We start from the raw sequence: 20,090 nt of genomic DNA, 5'->3' as shown, positions 1-20,090 counted from the left end.
AAGTCCTCCATGAGATTCCAGGTGTTGGAAGGGAACAACATGCCTTCCAGAAGTTCAAGATAGAAGAATGCTCTGTGCTGTGCAATTCCCTGGTGCTGGGCCTCAGAGCAGCCCATCTGTGGAGATGGATGCACTCAGGCATCCTCAGGAAGCCCCTGCTCTACACACATACAGAGTCAGGTAAGGGCACCTTGCTTTGCCACTTGGGCAAGTTGCTTCCCTCTCTGGGATTCTGCAACCTCATCTGTAAAATGGAGATGACAGTCTTACCTCAAAGGTCTGTTGCTTTATCCCCAACAAAATGAGTTCAAAATGGTGGCTGATGCCCACAAAATGAGAAGCATTCTCCAGAGAAAGACCTGCCACCCACAGCACACCTCACCACCCTGTGGGTGCTCAATGAGGACAGCTTCACTCTAAGTGGGAGAGCAGCCCCTTCAGACAATAAGTAAGTTACTTTTCTGTGCTCATTAAAATAATAAGTAACCAAGTGCTTAGGAAGTGACTAATTGTTCTTGGTGCCATCCTGGGTGCTGCACAAAAATTAGATATAGGTCATGTTCCTAAACTTGGAAAACTTGAAAATTAATGTAACCTTGAAATATGTTTATCATACGGTCAGGAAACAATTTAAATGGTAAATAAATATTGTTGATCAATACTTTTATAATCAAAAATGGGAACTAAGCATTCAGATAGCCACATCATAGGATAATACAATCCATGAGCTAGATACTTAATAGTGTCTTCATTCCATAGATAAGGTATGAATGTTCAAAGAAATTAAGGATTTACCTTGGGTCCCCTAGCTAGTAATACCCGGTGCTAGGAACTCCATTCTAGGTCTCCTTTCACGAAAGAAAGAAAAGAAAGAGGGAAGGAGGAGGAAGAGGAATAGTTAATTATTGAGCTAAAGGCATTTCAAATTCATTGTTGATATTGTAACGCCTTCACATGAAAATGTTACTTTTGGTGCCATCTTAAAGAGAGAGAAACTAAACCCAAAAGGGCAACATAAAATTACTTGGGTGGAGGGTATAGCTCAAGCGGTAAAGCACACGTTTAGCATGTACAAGGTCCTGAGTTTGATCCTCAGTACCTCCTCTTAAAATAAATAAATAAATCTAACTACCACCACCCCCCAAAATTACTCAAGCAATCTCTGAAACACTGACTTCCTCGAGTTTTTATTACTCTCAAACCACCACCTACACCCATCCTCTTGTCATCTAGTTTTGGAACCCTCTGTTGGTTCACTTCACAGCAAGTAAAGAAAGACCCAAAGTACCAGGCAGCTTCTGTACCTCCAAAGTATCCTCACAAAACAACTTCCAAACAAAGTTCTCCAAAGAGAATTCAAGGCCCCTCACAATCAGGGCCTGCCCAAAGGTCTAGCTATTTGGAAAATAAATAATTAAGGTATATCTTCACTTCATACTATGTACCAAAATAAATTTCAACTGGAAGAAAGATTTTTATTATACCTAAGAGTAGCAGCTATAGATGAGACTTGTAAGCATTGAACAATAAAAGCCAGAAACTATAAATAAAATTATTGATGAATGTGTTTTTAAATCCATGCATTTAAAAATAAACAAAATTATAATGTAAATGAAAATTTGGTGAAAAACTCACAATATTTATGGCAGACATAGGATTAATGTTCTTCAAGTGAAAAATAGCTAAGCACTCAAAATTTTAACTTGACTAAAGAAAATGTGAACAGGCAGTTTCCAAAAGAAGATATGTCTTTTGATTTAGAAATTTCACTTTTATTAACTTTTCCTAATCATAGAGATATGCAAAATTAACAATAATGATACTGAAGTATTGTTTTAATCATTAGAAGGTAAAACTATTGTCTCAGATTTAGTCTCCCTAAACCTTGCTACACTGTTGGTGGGAATATAAATTTGTGCAGCCACTATAGAAGACAGTATGGAGGTTCCTTTAAAAACTAAAAATAGGTAAAACATTTTCTGACATAAATAGTAGCAATGTTTTCTTCAGTCAGTCTCCCAAGGCAATAGAAATAGAAGCAAAAATAAATAAATGGGACCTAATCAAGCTTATACGCTTTTGCACAGCAAAGGAAACCATAAACAAAACAAAAAGACAACCTACAGGCTGGGAGAAAATATTTACAAATGATGTGACCCAACAAGGGCTTAATTTCCAAAATATACAAATAGCTCATACAACTCAATAACAACAACAACAACAACAAAAACAATCAAAACATAGACAGAAAACCTAAATAGACATTTCTCCAAAGAAGACATACAGATGGCCAATAGGCACATGAAAAGATACTCAACATCACTAACTATTAGAGAAATGTAAATCAAAACTACAATGAGGGATCACCTCACATCCGTCAGAATGGCCATCATCAAAAAGTCCACAAACGAAAAATGCTAGAGAGGGTGTGGAGAAAAGGGGACCCTCCTACACTGTTCGTGGAAATGCAGTTTGGTGTAGCCATTATGGAGGACAGTATGGAGGTTCCTTAAAAAACAAAAAATAGACTTACCATATGATGCAGCAATCCCACTCCTGGGCATATATCCAGAGAAAACTCTAATTCTAAAGCTAATTATAAAACTCTAATTCAAAAGATACATCCACCCCAATGTTCATATCAGCACTGTGTACAATAGCCAAGACATGGAAGCAATCAAAATGTCCAATGGATAGATAAAGAAAATGTGATATATATATGTACCACAATACTACTATACACACACACACACACACAAACAGAGGAATACTACTAAGCTGTAAAAAAGAGTGAAATAATACCATTTGCAGCAACATCGATGGACCTAGATAGAGATTATCATATTGAGGGAAATAAGTCAGCCAAAAAGACAAATGTTATATGGTAACCACATATGTGGAATCTAAAAAATATGATACAAGTAAACTTATTTACAAACCAGAAATATACTCACAGACATAGAAAACAAACTTATGGTTACCAAAGGGGAAAGGGGGGGAGGAATAAATTTGGAATTTTGAATTAACAGATACACACTATATATAAAAAATAGATAAACAACAAGGACCTACTATATATAACAGGTAACTATGTTCAATATCTTGTAATAACCTATAATGGAAAAGAATCTGAAAAAGAGTATATATATACATATAACTGAATCACTTTGCTGTACACCTGAAACATTGTAAATTAACTATACTTCAATAAAAAATAAAAGTTAAGAAAATACAAATGAACTTATTTACAAACCAGAAAGAGACTAACAGACACAGAAAACAAACTTGTAGTTACCAGTAAGGAAGGGGAAAGGATAAACTAGGAATATGGGATTAACAGATACACACCACTATATATAAAATAGATAAACAATAAGAATTTATTGTATAGCACATGGAACTATATTCAATATCTTGTAATAACTTACAATGGAAAAGAAGCTGAAAATAAATAAATAAATAAAAATCACTTTGCTGTATGCCTGAAACTAACACAACATCATAAATCAAATATACTTCAATTTAAAAAAAAATGTAGTCTCCTTAGTGTCTAGCACAGTGCCTGGGGCATGGAGCATGCTCACTGACAGCCACACCTAAACAGCATCACTGAGTTAGCCTCAGTCAAGACTGAGCTGTTGCCAGAACACGGGTGTAGGGAGAACTGAGCTCTAGACTTAAATTCTAGCAATGAGCCAAAGCTGCTCAGGCCCTGGGGGAACACACAGGAATGCAAGCCCCTTGGTCACTGGACCTACTTTAGTGTCTAGTTATATTAACACAATCCACTCTAAGCAAAAGTCTCAGCCCTTGGTTTACAGGAAAGGTCAATTCACTCGAAGTCAAAAAAACAAAACCAGACAAACTTGGATACTATCAATATTTAGTCTTAACACCTTACTTTCACAATGATATCAAATGCAAATTAGCAAATTAATGTGGCAAATATAAAGCAAATATGCTCAGAGTTTGCTCCCCTGCTAGACCCAAAGGCAGCCTTGCCTGCAGAAAGCAATCACCACAGAAACCCTGGAGCCTTCACAGTTGCACTCCAAGACCACGACGAGGGAAGTGTAGAGCCTTTTAATGAGTTACAGTATGAGGGTGACACTGGAAAGAATCGAAGACACCGTATTTCACTTTCATTCCTCTCCTCATCAGTCAGATCCCCACAGGAAACAGATGGCATGCTCAAAAGGAGGGCAGGGGTTTACACAGAAAGAATGGAGAGAATTATTTACAGGGTATAGGTGAGGTTCAAAGGAACTAACATTCAAGGTCTAGCAGCAACAGAGTGGTATTACTACCCTTCATCTGAAGGGACGGGGGGTAAAAGAGATGTTAGCAGAGGCCAGTGAGAGCTGAAACTGGCAGGAGGAGGTGCCTGACAGGAGCTACAGACACAGAGGCAGTAAAAGACAAAGCCACACCAATGCAGGAAGATAGCAGAATGAGTACTTCTAGCAGTCTGTCCTCCTGCTCTGCATACCTGCATCATTATCCCCACATTGGCCAAACCCAGTTGGAATCCCAAATGCAAGGAAAGCTGGGCAATGTGATCCATAGAGATTGGCTTCTGGGGCACAGAACAGAGGAGGAAGCTCAGAAGAATAAGACACTAGCTTGCAAAGTCTACTACCCAAAGTTGCCTGTACTTTTACCCACAGAAACTGATCAACTGAGACAGCTTCCCCTGCCTCAGGGTTCTCCTCAGCACTGCCTACCCCCAATCTGCTCACCCTACTTTCCCCATGGTGACTTAATTAACATATGCCAGTCTTCCCTCCTAACCTTAAACTCTGATTTGAACACCTGAGCTTATGGAGTTCAGGAATGGTCCCCTGGGAAGCCAGCCATCACCCTTCCCTGGGGTGCCTCAGAAGTCTGGCACCAGGCCTGATCTCAGGGTTTTTAAGGTAAGATTAAAAATAGCAAGCACTGAGCAGAAAGAAAACTCTGTGAGTAAAACTATCCACTTGAAAAGAAAAGATACAAATAACATTAATAAGCCTGGTCCAAAGCAGGTGTACCAGGCTGAGAATTAAGGATTTATTTTTCTCGGAGGTGGTGTCTGGTATTTGACATTCCAGTTACACTTCACACTTCCAAGGGGCTTTGCTGAGGTGTTCTCCAAGTATGGTAATGCACTAGAGATTCTGTGGAGTTTGAGGTCAGAACCATTCCTTTCTAAAGGTAGGCATATAAGACTGTTGGATGTACTTTGTAGCCTAAACATTGAGCTTAGGGAACTAATGCTCGGTTTATGCTTAGAAAAACTAACAACTCTCCATAAGTAAGCTGTAAAAACAGAAGCTGCATTTATCCAGAGATCACTTGCTGCCTAAGACTTCTGTGTACCAGACCACTTCTCCTAAATGCACCTCCCTCAATACCAATCCAAGAAAAATTAATAAGCTTTGAAGATGTGTTGTTTTTCTATCCTCCAGTGAAGGAAATATTTTATTTTATCTGTCTGGTTCTGATTACTAAGTGAAGCAGAATTTTAAAAACTCACTAGAGCCTTGTACACAGGACCCTTGTAGCCCATCCAAGCCCGGTCTGAAATACGTGTGTCATTATTCATAAGAGCTGCAGGGATTTATGCCAAAACTCCAGCTCTTCCAAGCCTCCTAAGTGGGAGGGGTTAATCAGCTTCTGAATTTCCACCTCATCAGATAGATCTGTATGTAACTGGCTAAATCCTTTTGTGGCTTGGTCTCTTCATATATTATTTGTCTAAATTAAGCTTCAGCACCCCATTAAGCTTTCTCACATGTGCAAAGTATTACTTAGGGACTTTGATATTTGAAGGATCAGACATCAGTCCAACATGCTTGCTTCATTTCAAATGGACTTGGACTCCCAGAAAGAAACTTTTTTTAGGTGAATGTATATCAAATAACTCTAAAAGGAAGTAAAGCTTCTTTGCAGTAATATTGTCTCAGGTTTTGAAGATTTGAGAAAACATCTTAAGTGATACTTCTCCAAATGAGTCCTAAGTGGTTTCTTCTAACTCTGTCCATGACAGGAGAAGTGGAGAAGGGGATCTCAGGCAGGAAAAAAAAAAAGTGTCCAGGTGGATCAAGGGTCCTGCTTTCTCGTCTCATTCATTGCTCCCCAAGTTCAGGTTCTGTGGGTGGAGTAGCCTCCCAGAAGCCCAGACTCATTCTCTTCACCTCTCCTACAGGGATGCTTCCTGGATCCAGGCCCCAGGTCTTGCCTGAAGTCACCACAGCCCAGGAGACAGTGCAAGGCCATCTAGTGTGCCTGTGCCCCGTAGACCAAGGGGTGAGGGACTGGGGAGGGAGTTCTCCTTTCTCTTCTCACCGGAGAATGGGAGGAAGGATACCTTGTCTTGCTGCCCAGGGCGGGCTCTGCCCGGCCTAGGGGGCAGGAGGCACAGGACCTCTCACTCCTTCACCCCTTGAGCTTCTTCCCGCCAGAAAGTCCTTAACGCGTGCCTGATGCAGTCTCGGGACTCTCTTCAGGTGGCTTTTTTTCTTCTGCAATCGCCGACTCCCCAGAGAGAAGCACCGCGGGTCGGGGAAATTGGGTGGAGATTCTAGACAGGGTAGTGACAGACGCTGAGACGCAGCCGGACTTGCTGCCTGCGCTGGATCGCCAAGCGAAAGCTCCCTCCTCCCAATGGACCAGAGAGACCCTGATTTCGGGAAGCCCGGCTGGAAAAGATCTGTAAAACGGGAGAGGGGACGGCGCTTAGGTTGCAGCTCCGCGTTACTTGTCACAATGCGTTTCGGCATCCAGCACGGCCCAGGCTCCCAGAGTTCTGCAAAGGCTCTTTATTTTCAGTACCATTTATTGTACTTACTCTACACTCAACTGGTGTGAGGTAGGTACTAATGTGCCCGTTTTACAGTTGAAAAAAAAAAAAGGGAGGTTCAGAGAGCGCGAGTCTCTTGCAGAGTACAGATTGGAACCCAGATCCGATTCCATATCCGTCCTGTTAAACATAAACTCTATTGTCCTTGTCCATTGCATGGACAAGTCTGGTTGGAGCTTGTGTAATGAGAGCCTAAGACTCAGAGCCCCTCAGCCTCAGAGGTGCCAGCGCTGCATCGCTTTCTAGCTAGAGACTTTTGCCTGGTCTTGGAAATTGAAACACACACTCTGCTCTTGGTCCTGCTGCTTGCTGTCTTTGGAAATACTGGGAGGTGGGGTAAAAAGAAAGGCTTTGCCCAAAATTTACCATGAGACATAGACCACAAAACTAGAGCAAAAGAGGGGGAGAGGACCTTCCTGGTACCTGTTATCCCGGAGTCTTCGTCCCTTCCCCAAGAGATGCGTCACCACTCTGGGAACTAAGTCACCCCCTCAACCTCCATCAGCGTAACGGTTCCCTCCCTAGGTTCACACAGGTCCTGGTTCCCCTGGGTGGGATCATCAGGCTTGACTGTCACAGCAGTCACTCCAGTCTTCGTTCCTATAAGTGACAGCTGCTGGGCCCCAGGCATCGAGTCCAGGCTCCTCACTTGGAAAAGGGGGAAACTGAGGCTGGAAATATCTGCCCGGGTTCCTCAACAAATTCCAGGTCCGTTGGATCCCCGCCAAACTCCTGACCACACGCCCCCACTCCCTCCAATGTCCTGGCTGCATCTCCTCGTATCATCTCTAGTCCTCGCTTCCTCCCTCTCCCATCTCTTGGGACGAAGGTCTGGTTTATTCCCATTCCAGCACCTGCAGTTTTAGAAGCTTCTGCCCCAGTGTAAACTGACCTTCAACCCGAGCACTGTGCTTTATTTATTGAAACCACTTCTCTTGGCAGGGTGTGAGGGGAGGGTCATGAGGAGGTCAGAGGAGACCAGCAATCCACAATGGAAGGTATTTTGGCTGAAGGAGGCCAGTGGGGTGAAGAGAGTAGGATCCACCCGGTCGACTGCACCATCGAAAGCATTTGAAAGAAAACAAACCTATACCAGATCTATTAGAATTCTAAGTCTCCAAGGCGGGTCAAGCTCAACCCAAGTTCCGAGCGCCTGTCTTGGGCCGCGGGACAGAGGTCCACGTGGGCAGATGCCCAGGAAAGAAAGTGTGGTCTGAAAGCAGGGTGTTTGCCTCCCCCAGATCCGCGGCGGCACCCAAGCCATGGCTGAGCCCACACCGCCCAGTGCGAGTGGGTTGTAGGGAAACTGGTCATCAAGGACACCAGATGCAGCTGGAGTATCACGCTGCCAAGTGATTTCAAGAGTGACAGCAGCCCAGAAGAGGCAGACGTGCTTCCTCTCTCAATGACTCCCACGCATGCTTTCACGGCAAATAAAATTCAGGAAAAGTTGACACGAGGGGTCTCCAGTTAATACCTTGAAACAACACGGCAGGTTCTGAGAGGTCTGGTGGCCCTTTAAGAAAATGATTACATCACACTGGGAAGGTGGAATAAAACGCTTTAGATCCTAAAGATTGGAGGGAAGTTAAGGTAAATGCCAGGTAATTTCGAGCGCGCCGCCACCCGCCTGGCGCTCTGAGCGTCCGGCACGCGGGAGGATCACAGATGAGACTCTCGCTGTGCAACTCGACTCAGCTCGCACCCAGCGCCCCAGGCGCCCCCCAGCGCCGGGGCGGAAACGCTGCGCGCCTAGCTCTGAAAGCCCAGGAGCACAACTCCGGACTAACAGAGAGATCTGGAGCAAGACTTTTCCTTCTCACTGCGTGGGATTGGCTTCATTTGTTAGCCAACTTAAACATATTATTTAAACACGGACGTTTCCTTTACAGCTCCGAGTGAAACATTTTGCTGGATGGAAAGCTGATGGTGTTCTTTAACTTTTAATCAATATTTCTATTGAAGGGTGCTGCTGCTGCCTTTTCACAGCCAGGAAAACTGAAATATTTGTCTTGGCTCACACGTTAAAGGCCCTGGATAGGCAAGCGCTGATGCTGATTCTGCCAAAGTCCAGGTACAGGTGAGGTGGGGGTATTGCTGATTTGAATACACCACCCAGATGATTTTGGTTGAAATTAAGGGTCAGTGCCAGGGGGAAAGCCACACTCAGTGGGCCTGGAACTCAGGGATTCCAGGACTCTGAGACTCTGGCCATTCTGCCAGAAACATCTGTCCATCCATTCTACTGTCCATTAGTCTATTCATTTCACAAGCCCACTAGGCTGAGACTTGTCCCTGGGGTCTTCTCATTTGGAGACTTTGGAGTCAGCAGACACAGTTTTTAGACTCCAACATCCTTTCCCACCTGACACCAACCTGGCCAGTCTCTGGATTGGGGCAGTTAGTTCAGAGACTGAGTCAACAATCTTTATAGAACGTCTAATATGCTCCAGACTCTGCTCTGGCTGTGGAGACCACTATGGTCCCCACCCTCAGAGAGCTTGGGGAGGCAGGGGAGAAAAAAATGAAAAGACACAAATGGAATTTGCTGTCAGGGAGAAATAAGAGCCTGGCAGGAATCTAGAACAAGATGTGGACCTTAGGAGGGCAGAGCTCAGTTGGTTGGGGAGATCTAGGTAGCCTGCCCTGGACTTGCCACCACAGGTAATGCCCAGTGTTGGCAGCTGCATTTCCTTCCTTTGATCCGTTTAGAGTAGGCAACCAAGATGGCAGCATTCAGAAAGTGGCGACAGTTCCTGCACACCTTGCTAGTATCCCAGCAAAAGGGAATGTTGCCAAGGAGGCCTCTTTCTAGTGTTTCTGTTTAAAGGCAAACTCACTGCAATGTGTGCTAAGTACTGCTTTTGCTCTGTGGCCCTTAGGACAAGGAAAATCAAACAACTTCAAATGCACTATTTTTAAAACAAAACTTTCCTCTGATGTTTGCTCTGGAATAACTGCTGGATGTCCCAGAAGCAGCCACTCAGTAGTGTCCTCTAATCGAATTTTAATTTTAAATAATGAATGTAACCTCCCTCTAGTTATGCCATGCCAGTCTAAAAGCACAAATCTAAAATTAGGGGAGAAATCAGGAAGCCAATACAATGAAAAAAAGCCTGGCCATAGTGCGTTTTTACCCTTTTCATTCCATGTGTAGGATATGATTTATATAATTGTTACAAAAGCTTCTATTAAATAGAACTATGTAAATTTGAGGGTAATCACATTTGAATAGCTGAAGTTAAACCACCAGGGCAGACCGAGGGGCCGTGGGAAAGCTCCTGGGTGTACGGGAGGTGGTGTAGGGGGCGCAGGAGGAGACGGGTGGATGAGGAAGGGGACTGAGAAGCTGAACATTCGTCGACCGTTCAGGACGGATTTAGGTTTAAGCTGGCAGCCTCGGCCCTGGGTTTCCTTCTATCATTGCTCCGCATTAGGGTGAGCCTCTGACTGTTTGGAGGAGTCTAGTTTCTGACCTACCCTCGCCAAGACTTCCAGCCTCCCAGGTCTTGTACACCCGGAGCATCAGAAGGGGGAAACGGCAGGATCTCAAAGCGCCCTCCCCGTCGGTGGCACACAGTAGGGCCTCCGCCACTCTAGTCCCTTTCTGCTCTCAGACCTAAAAGTTAGTCACGTTTCCCCCTAATTTTCCAATTCTGTCTGAAGCGCACGTTTCCAGTTCTTCCCCAAGACCACATCCCTAGCGGTTTTCAAAGAGCCACAGGAAAAGTACGGGCACCAGAGATGCCCGTAAACAGAGATAGCACTCCGGGGGCGTGCAGGAGTCAGGAGACGACTTGGGATGGGGCACTTCCTCCAGCTGGCGCTGACTTATGTGAACAAATCGGTAGCTCGGAGAAACAGCTGCCTAGAGACACGCGACGGCCACCGGGACCCAGGCCGGGCAGGGGTTCTGTATCCGCCACCCTCCAGGGAGAGAGGCTCCTCTTCCCTGCGAGGACCCATGGGATACTTATTCCTACCTTCCAAGGCTATGATTGATCAGGAGGGCAAGTCGCCCTTCCCAATCTTTCTCATTTAAATACATGAAAATGCGAGTTGATTTTGGCAAGGCAATGATCGCTCACAGCCAGAGAGACGGTTCTGTTGCCCGCGGGTGAGGCCGGATGGAGAGTAGCTCCGGCTCCGACATCCGGCTGCGGGCGAGCCAGGCCCCCGCCCCGGGCTGCTGAGAAACCCGGCAGCGGCTTCTGGAGCAGTAGGGGAAAGGACAAACCCAATGGTAAAGAATTGGAATTAAACTACTACATTGAAATTTTTTCAGTGAAATGAAAGTCCTAGATGTGCATATGTGATGTCACACAGACACCGGCCAGGAGTGCAGCCGGGGAAACTTAAGACTTCTCAGCATGCAACTGTCAAACAAGGCGGGTTAAGGAGGCCCCAGAGCCCTTACCTACTGAGGGTCGGACGCCTGGTGAATTAATGATTCCATAATGATAGAAGAAAGGGCAGAGGAAGGAAAGAAAGAAAAGTGAAGAAAAAGAAAAGAGAGGCAGTGAAGGAACAGGACCTCGATTCTTCCCTTCTGACTCCCTACGCCTCTTACTGGTCAGGGCAGCCGTGGGACCCGAAGGCCTGGGCCGCCGCGCCTCGGGCGCCTGTGGGCGGGAGGCTGAGGGCAGGCTCTGGGGTCCGCCCTCTCGCGGCTCCCGGGCCCTTCCCCGCTCCCGCACACACCTCTGTTGGTGAAGGCCAGCACACGCAAGTGTGAACAGATGCTTCCAGCGTCCCAGGCCTTTCTCAGTCCTAAACTGACTCAGGCTCTGGACCCGGGCGACTTTGAACCGCGTGAAAGACAACAGGTCTTAGTTTCATTGTGTCTGATTCTCCCCAGGAGGCGGAGGATTTAAACCTATCTGGGTGGCGGGCGGCATGGGTGGAGGAGCTCAGACCACCCTGCACCGAGTGTGGCTGGGCCCACGGCAGCCGAGATCTGGCCAAGCCCAATCGTGGGGAGGATCGGCGGGAAAAGGGGACTGACTTTTAGACCGGCCGCCCCACCCCGCAAAACGGTCCCGCGAAACAGGTAGGACCTGGCGACTCCACGGGCAGCCAGCTGGGCCCGAGGCTCGAGCCCCCGGCCTTTTCTTCGGTGTCTCGCTGTCCTCACCCTCTGCTTCTCTCTGCCCCGGTGAAGATCTGCGAAAGGGGCTCCCAGCCAGGTAAATGCTGATAAAGAGAGGCAGAGGTGGCCAAGTTTAGCGGGTGGGCCGTGTGCAGCCGGGTCCCATGGCCTAACTGCGCGGGGAGAGGACCTCAAGGGCGTGGAATGTGCAGCTTCTGGAAAGGGAGGAGCCCCTTCCTCCGTCCTCGGCCACTTGGAGTAGCCGCGCATCTCACTGTTTGGACTACCCAGACTTGCTCCACCTAAGGAGCCTGCCCACTCCGCTGCCTGGGCCACTCCAGGCTCGCGCAATTCGTCCTTGTCCACACGAGTTTGGCCCGAGACGCCTCAGGAGCCGCCACGTGGCTGCCCTCGGGGCTCCCTTGCCCCGAGCCCCACCAGCCTCCCTGACCCTGAAAGCAGGTCTAGTTCTCTCGGAAAGCACAGCAGTCTTCTGCAGCGTGTAAAGACAGGGCCTGTCTGGGAGAAGAGGATGGGAATGAGCAGGCTGCAGCAGCCAGGCACGTCACCTGGCTGTCTACTGGCCAGCAATCCAGAGGCAGCAGCTTACTTTATTATCTATCCATCTATCTATCCATCTTTTTCCAAATCAAAGACTCAGCATGGCTCCGAGGATTTCCTTTTAACCCTCGGGGGAATGACCAGCTGGCATCTGGGTACATTAGAACTTCACCTCCTAAATTTTTTGGAATATTGGAACTAAGATGGAAAGAGGTTATGAGCTAACCAAGCTGCCACCTTTCCTTCCTCTTGGCCTCGAGCAGTCAGTTCTATAAAACAAAATCTCTGGTTGAGGGAGGAGTGCGGGTTCCAGTCTCTCCTGGCTGTGCTTGCTGGAGGCGCCTGGGGGAGGATTCAGCATTCCCTTCCCACGACAGGAGGCGCTGTGATCGCGGGAAATCCTCCGGCCGCGGACACGGGAACCCTCAAGCTGGCAGAGTCCACCCTTCACCTCTGGTCTTGGGCTTTGAAGAAGCCCTGGAGAAACTTTGCTATGGCTATCTGCTATGAAAAGTAGAAACTTTTTTTCACCTTAAGCTGACTTTGGGGTGTTTTATTTTGTTTTGTTTAGATGAGGCCTAGTAGGTCTGGGAAGTAGGCTGAAGAAAGGAGAATATTTGATTTTTTTAATTGACCCCCCCCCTTTAAGTTTACAGCGTTTTGTTTGGTTTGGTTTTTCCCTTAAAGCATCAGCTTTTTGTGCACCGTAAAAGCTATTACTAATTTGTTACTGCCCATAGTAGAAAACACCCTAGTCATGCACGATGTGGTTGAAGAGCCAAGAGAGTGTTGGAGAATCACCGCGGGAAGGAACAAGGAAGCTCATTAGCACAGAAAGTTCCCCCCACCCCTAAGCCTCCGTGTACTTTACAAATGAAATTAGGGTCCTGCTGCTAATGGGAACTTTGCTCAAAAGAATTAGTTTCTGACCGCCGTCCTGAGAAATATGTGCAGACCCATACATTTGCAGAGACATTTACACAAACTGATGGGACTAACTTGCAGTCACAAAGATGGGACAGACTGCAGTTGGGGAGGGTGCCTGCTCTGCTGAGTTCCAGGTGGATTTAATTTCACTCTCATTCCTTTCCTTAAAAATGTGACGTTTCTCTCCCCACTTTTTTTGCTTAAACGGGAATTGTAATCCAATGCTTTTATCTTTTTTATTTCCTTAACTGCACATCTTCACCCTCTCGTGCTCCCTTGCTGATTTAAGAGATTTGTTTGGTTCAAGGGTTTAACGTAATTCTCTTGCCAGATTTCAAGGAAGATTTAAAAGAACAAAGCACAGAGGGAAAAGGTATCTGTTTGGGAGACAAGTTAAAACACATTTCTTAAAATGAGATTAATAATATTTTTAAACCTTTGCCAAACAAGAATATTTTGTAGATTCTTTGTCATTTTAGAAAGACTTTATTTTATGCTACTTAGAGAAACCTAGTGGTTCTAAGGAAACTACAACACATACTTGGTCACACACTCAGAAACTCCCACACACACCTTTCACCAACTCAGTGCCTATCACCCAGTCATTTCAGTTGTTCCTTCCCAGGACTTGGGGGCAATCCAGGACCCAGGGCCTCACTGTAGCCAAGAGGCTTTGCTTGCGGGAGCACTTCCCACCAATGTCCAGAACCGATTAGAAACCAAGCGAGCACCGGGGGTCCTAGCCCAGCCACTCCAGATCAGAGATGTGACCAGGCACCGCCGCCGCCACCGCTGGCTTTGGCCTGGTACCTCTAGCCGAGGAGATGCACCCGCACCCGCGCCCAGGCTCTCCCAGCGCGTATTTAGGGAGATGTCCCCTCCCCCTGACCTTTCCCTATCAGAAACCAGACGGTCGCCTCCAGCTCAGTCCCCGAGGCCAAGGAAGGGGGGCGGGAGGAGGAGCTGGGCAGAGGGAGGACGCCCGACTCGGGCCCGCCTGCCCTATCACGCAGACATCTGTTCTCAGTTTCTTCCTCTTTATGATCGCTACATATGACAAGGGGAGTAGAAAGGACCGAGGTGGAAAAAAAAAAGTTATGTCATAAAGATATAAAACGGTGCTGTGACTCACCTGCTCTTAGCCGCAGGTACGGGTTTCGTGGCAGCGCCTTCACTCTGCTTACCAGGAGCCCAGATCCGCCTAACGTCACTCGGTTCGGCTGACTCAGATGGCCGAGTTTCTAGTGACGGGGCAAAAGTGGATCTTTTTCCTTTTTCAAGCCTTAAGTCCGAGGAGGGGGCGGGGGCGGGGGCGGAGAGGGGGGAGTCTTTATTCTCCCGGGGTTGAACTTTAGGATCAGAAATCAGAAGGCTCGAGGCTGGAAGCGGGCGAAGAGCAAGAGGCAGGAGGGGCGCGGGACGGGACCACAGCTCGGGCCTCCGGAAGGCCGTGGGGCCCCCTGAGGAGACCCAAGGGTCAGGTAGCCGGCAATGCCCGGCGAGCCCAAGCTCCAAAGCCACCGCCCCTAGCCCTTGTCCGGCTGCGCGGTTCCCATCCAGAACCCTCGTTAGCCCGCCTGGCCCCGCCTATTTTTCTTTTTTCCTCTTTCAAAGGGGGTTACACCCCCCCCACCACCACCCCATTTCCCTCTTCTTCCTGCCTCTGGGCTTAAACCAATTACGCTGCTTTGCAAACAAAGTGAGGGCCGGGTTTGGGGGAGGGGGCTTCGTGGGAGGGGGCGCAGGGGGCGCGCGCGGCAGCGGCGGCGCGGCTGGGCGGGAGGCGCGGCGGCTGGGCTGGCGGGCGGCCGCTTCGCAGGTGCACCTCGGGCTTTGTAGGTGCGAGCGTCTTTGTGCGGCTGACAAATGGGGAGAGGACGAGGAGGTGGGCACTCGAGCGACGTAAGATCCACATCAGCTCAACTGCACTCATCTCGCAGAGGCCGCCCGCTCACTTCCCGCGGAGGCGCTCCCGGGCGCCGCGCTCCGCGGCCGCCGCCTGCCCCAGCCCGCCGCGCCGCCGTCGTGCACGCCGCGCCCCGCAGCGCCTGGCTTCCTCCTCGCTAGGGTGGCGTTGGGCCGGCGCGGGCGCTCGGGTGACTGCAGCTGCACGGCTCCCCGCCCCCCGCCCCGCTCCGCGCGGCTGCCCGTCGCTTAGCACAGGGCTGGATGGTTGCATCGAGCAGGGTGGCTCCAGGATGTTAGGGACTGTGAAGATGGAAGGGCATGAGAGCAGCGACTGGAACAGCTACTACGCGGACACACAGGAGGTGAGAGACGGGCAGCAGGCGGGACGTTCTTGGAGCCCGTGCCGCGGGAGACCGGACGAGGCGGGCGCCCGGCAGAGCGGGCGGCTGGAGGACTGGGGGCGCCTCCTCCGTCCTTGCCACTGCTGCCTGCGCACAGAGTTTGGCCCCCGCCGGGCCTTGGCCGGCCGGGCCTGGTAGCCAGATTCGCAGCCCTGCCGGGGAGGCTGGATCCCGGTGCTCGGCGCTCAGAGCAGGCGAGAGGGTTTTAGGAAACTCTGGCTTTGAAAGCACCCGCTCTGGGAAGCACTTGCCTCTTCCCTGCCGAGAGCGGGAGCCAGAACCTGGCCCGGGGTGCTTCGGGTTGGCGGGCGGGGGCGCGCCGGTACGAGTTGAAGGCAGCTCTGAAAAAGCTAGAGTTCGCCCGCAGGGCGGCCTCTTCCTTCTGCAGTTGAATTTTCAGCTGTCTTCTGATGAAACCGCGCAGCCGCTAAGCTGAGCGTCTTCATAATGAAACAATTCTGAAATTTTGTAAAACTTCTTCAAAAGCCCTGTTTGGGGAGAAGTGTACTCATTCTTCTCTAGAACCGCTGGGTGGCGCTGGTGCGAGCTGACTTTTCCTCCAGCACTCGGGGCGGAGAACCTGTTTCTCTTCATTGTCCCCTTGGTGGCACGTTCATGTGGTTTATTTTACAATGTGCACAAAGGAATTGTGAGGAAAACCAGGTACAGGCAGGGTCACCACCTACTAATAGTATTTCTCTGGAAATAGCTGCCGATTACCCCCCAAAAGTTTACCATTATTGAAAACGCTTATTGAAACTGCCTTGGATAATCTTGGGAAGAGGAAAAGAAAAAAAAAAAAGTAAAAAATACTTTAAGACGTGGACAGAAAAAAATATAAAATCAGGAAATATTTTCATAGTAATTAATTTATTTAGATTTGTGTATGTATATATTCACAAATTTACCTCGAGTTTATTTGCATACCATAGCAGACTGTACCTAGTTAAATCTGTTCACCTTTTATGTTTTCAAATAAAGTCATATTTTCTGGTGAAAATGAATGTAAGGATATCATTATTTTTATTAAATTACCAGAGAGGTAGTTTTTTTTTATTTCTGTACTCTATAGTTGTAACATATCTAGTGCATTCTCCAATTGCTATTCATAAGAGTTTTCTCCTACTGATGATTTAGGAAGGAGCTCAGAATTCTTCCTTAGAATTAATTCAGATGCAGTCATCTCCACTAACTAGTCAACTAAATTCTCTATGGAGAGAGCTTCCTGGTTAAAGCTGAGAATTGGGAAGTAGAATAGCATTAAGAGAAAATAAGTGGACTTAGATTTTGGAATTTTAAAGTACTTTATATATAGTCTCAAAGGCAGGTTTTGAGATGATCAGTGGTAAAATGTCAGAATGTGAAAAATAGATGATTATTTCTAGAAATTGTGTCACCAAAATTTTCCAACGTTAGGGACCTGGAAATAGGTAATGAAATTAGTACAAGTTTATGAATGGCTGTAAAGTCATGTTGAAGTTAAATGTATGTAGTGCATTGATGTTATTATGTGCCTCTCCCTGCCCCATTTCCTGTTACAGATCTGTTTTTAATTTTTTCCCCAAAACTTACTTAACTTCTGAGTTTCTTTCCGTTTTAATATTACAGTTACTACAAGTAGATGGGAAACACTACTTCTAAATATAATAACAAAAAGTCACCATTTGGCAAAATTTGCTAAGACAGTAAAGCTATTTGGTCATATGGCCATGGATGATTTGCTCTATCCGGGAGAGTTTAATTAACAGCCAACCCTCACAGCCAAGGCCGCTACGTGGTCAGCGGGGCCTGGCAGGTTTAGGCGAGATGGGTGCAGGGCTGGTGCTGTTGTCCTCCCCGGGGGGTGGGGGTGGGGTGTGGGACTGCACCGCCGTACCCAGTGCACCCTTAAGGTGGAGTGAATGAGCAAAGGATCAGAGATTAATTCCATTTTCGGAGTTTTAACTCCTTTTAACCAAAAGGCCTCTTTGCCGAGGCCGATCTGAGGTGGAAACTGGGATATCGCCTGGCGTGGATAGAGGAGGCGATGGAGGGGCACTAGAAGCCGCCGCCCCCCCCCCCCCCCCAGCCTGTCGCGTAAGGCGATTACACATCTTCCTGGGGACATATTTTCTGTGAGCTCTTGTCTTTAATGCCTGCGGAGCTAGGATTTACCCCCCGCGGTGCAAGACCTCTCTTTGCTCTTTCTGGGGAGGGCGCCTGACAGTTTGCCTCTGATGGGGGGTCCTATGCTTTGCAGAAATGCTCTCCTCTGGTTCTAGGGTTTGCCCTGGCCCATAGGCCGCTTGCGCCCGCAACTAACTCCGCCCTTCGGGGCCTCTTCACTCGCTGTCTCCGCTCCAGGCCTACTCCTCGGTCCCGGTCAGCAACATGAACTCGGGCCTGGGCACCATGAATTCCATGAACACCTACATGACCATGAACACCATGACCACGAGCGGCAACATGACGCCAGCTTCGTTCAATATGTCCTACGCAAACCCAGGCCTAGGCGCCGGCCTGAGCCCAGGGCCTGTGGCTGGCATGCCAGGCGGCTCTGCGGGCGCCATGAATAGCATGACGGCAGGCGTGACGGCCATGGGGACGACGCTGAGCCCAGGCGGGATGGGAGCCATGGGCGCGCAGCCTGCGGCCTCCATGAACGGCCTGGGTCCCTACGCAGCCGCCATGAACCCGTGTATGAGCCCCATGGCGTACGCGCCGTCCAACCTGGGCCGCAGCCGGGCTGGTGGCGGCGGCGACGCCAAAACTTTCAAGCGCAGCTACCCGCACGCCAAGCCGCCCTACTCGTACATCTCACTCATCACCATGGCTATCCAGCAGGCGCCCAGCAAGATGCTCACGCTGAGCGAGATCTACCAGTGGATCATGGACCTGTTCCCCTATTACCGGCAGAACCAGCAGCGCTGGCAGAACTCCATCCGCCACTCGCTCTCCTTCAACGACTGTTTCGTCAAAGTGGCGCGCTCCCCGGACAAGCCGGGCAAGGGCTCCTACTGGACGCTGCACCCGGACTCCGGCAACATGTTCGAGAACGGCTGTTACTTGCGCCGCCAGAAGCGCTTCAAGTGCGAGAAGCAGCCAGGGACCGGGGGTGGGAGCGGGAGCGGCGGCGGTGCCAAGGGCGGCTCTGAGAGCCGCAAGGACCCCTCTAGCGCTGCCAACCTCAGCGCCGACTCACCCCTTCATCGGGGTGTGCACGGTAAGGCCGGCCAGCTAGAGGGCGCGCCGGGCCCGGGGCCCTCCGCCAGCCCCCAGACTCTGGACCACAGCGGGGCGGCGGCGACAGGGGGCGCCTCGGAGTTGAAGACTCCAGCCTCCTCGGCTGCACCTCCGATCAGCTCCGGGCCTGGGGCGCTGGTATCAGTGCCTCCCTCCCACCCGGCTCATGGCCTGGCACCACACGAGTCCCAGTTGCACCTGAAAGGGGACCCTCACTACTCCTTCAACCACCCCTTCTCCATCAACAACCTCATGTCCTCCTCGGAGCAGCAACACAAGCTGGACTTCAAGGCATACGAGCAGGCACTACAGTACTCGCCCTACGGCACCGCATTGCCCGCCAGCCTGCCACTCGGGAGCGCCTCGGTGGCCACCAGGAACCCCATTGAGCCCTCAGCCCTGGAGCCGGCCTACTACCAAGGTGTGTATTCCAGACCCGTTCTAAATACTTCTTAGCTCCCTGGGACTGCGGGTGTGTCTGGCATGGCCATTCTGGTAGCAGGAGAGAGAGGGAGAGAGAAGGAAAAAAATCAACAGCAAACAAAACCACACATACCAAGCTTAATAAAATCCCACCTATTTTTATTTCATTTTTTGGTGCACAATCTTTTCCCCAGTGCAAAAGACTGTTACTTTGTTATTGTTGTTCAAAACGCCTTGTGTATATCATTACAAAGCAAACCAACCCCAAACCAACAAAAAAAATTTCCTGCAAAGTTTCATGATCCACAAGTGTGTATATATAAAATCCTCCAACTTCCTTGTCCCTCTCTCCTTCTTCCCTCTTTTCCCTGCAGACCTGTTCAAATCTGTGCAGGGTTTATTTAAAAAAGAAAGAAAGAAAGAAAGAAAGAAAGAGAGAAAGAGAGAAAGAGAGAAAGAGAGAAAGAGAGAAAGAAAGAAAGAAAGAAAGAAAGAAAGAAAGAAAGAAGAAAGAAAGAAAGAAAGAAAGAAAGAAAGATGGTCAAGCTTGTAAAATATTTGTTTGTGCTTTTTTCCCCCTCCTCACCTGACTTCCCACCCCCCCCACCACCACCCACACAGAAGTTTACAGGTCTATGGCAATACTCTTAACCATAAGAACTGAAAGGGTGAAGAAACAAGTAGACACTAGGGCTGTTAAAAGTGTTGAAGGACAATG

At 48.7% G+C, this 20,090-nt stretch overlaps 1 protein-coding gene across 1 annotated transcript; it reads left to right on the top strand.

Moving 5' to 3' along the window:
• The first annotated feature begins 15,139 nt into the window (after positions 1-15,139).
• On the top strand, positions 15,140-19,781 carry FOXA1 (forkhead box A1). Its single transcript, XM_032481923.1, has 2 exons — positions 15,140-15,688; positions 18,071-19,781. The coding sequence occupies exons 1-2, from the start codon at positions 15,617-15,619 to the stop codon at positions 19,403-19,405; spliced, it is 1,407 nt and encodes a 468-aa protein (XP_032337814.1). The 5' UTR covers positions 15,140-15,616; the 3' UTR covers positions 19,406-19,781.
• Positions 19,782-20,090: the final 309 nt, after the last annotated feature.

The sequence above is a fragment of the Camelus ferus genome, chromosome 6 (genome assembly GCF_009834535.1).
Source record: "Camelus ferus isolate YT-003-E chromosome 6, BCGSAC_Cfer_1.0, whole genome shotgun sequence".
Lineage (NCBI taxonomy): Eukaryota > Metazoa > Chordata > Mammalia > Artiodactyla > Camelidae > Camelus > Camelus ferus.
This window is presented reverse-complemented; position numbering and strand designations above follow the sequence as displayed.

Bases quoted from the DNA above. Each gene is read 5' to 3' on its own strand.
- FOXA1 (XM_032481923.1), top strand. From the start codon at position 15,617: ATGTTAGGGACTGTGAAGATGGAAGGGCATGAGAGCAGCGACTGGAAC. The intron at 15,689-18,070 runs GTGAGAGACGGG...TCTCCGCTCCAG, and splicing joins ACTACGCGGACACACAGGAG to GCCTACTCCTCGGTCCCGGT.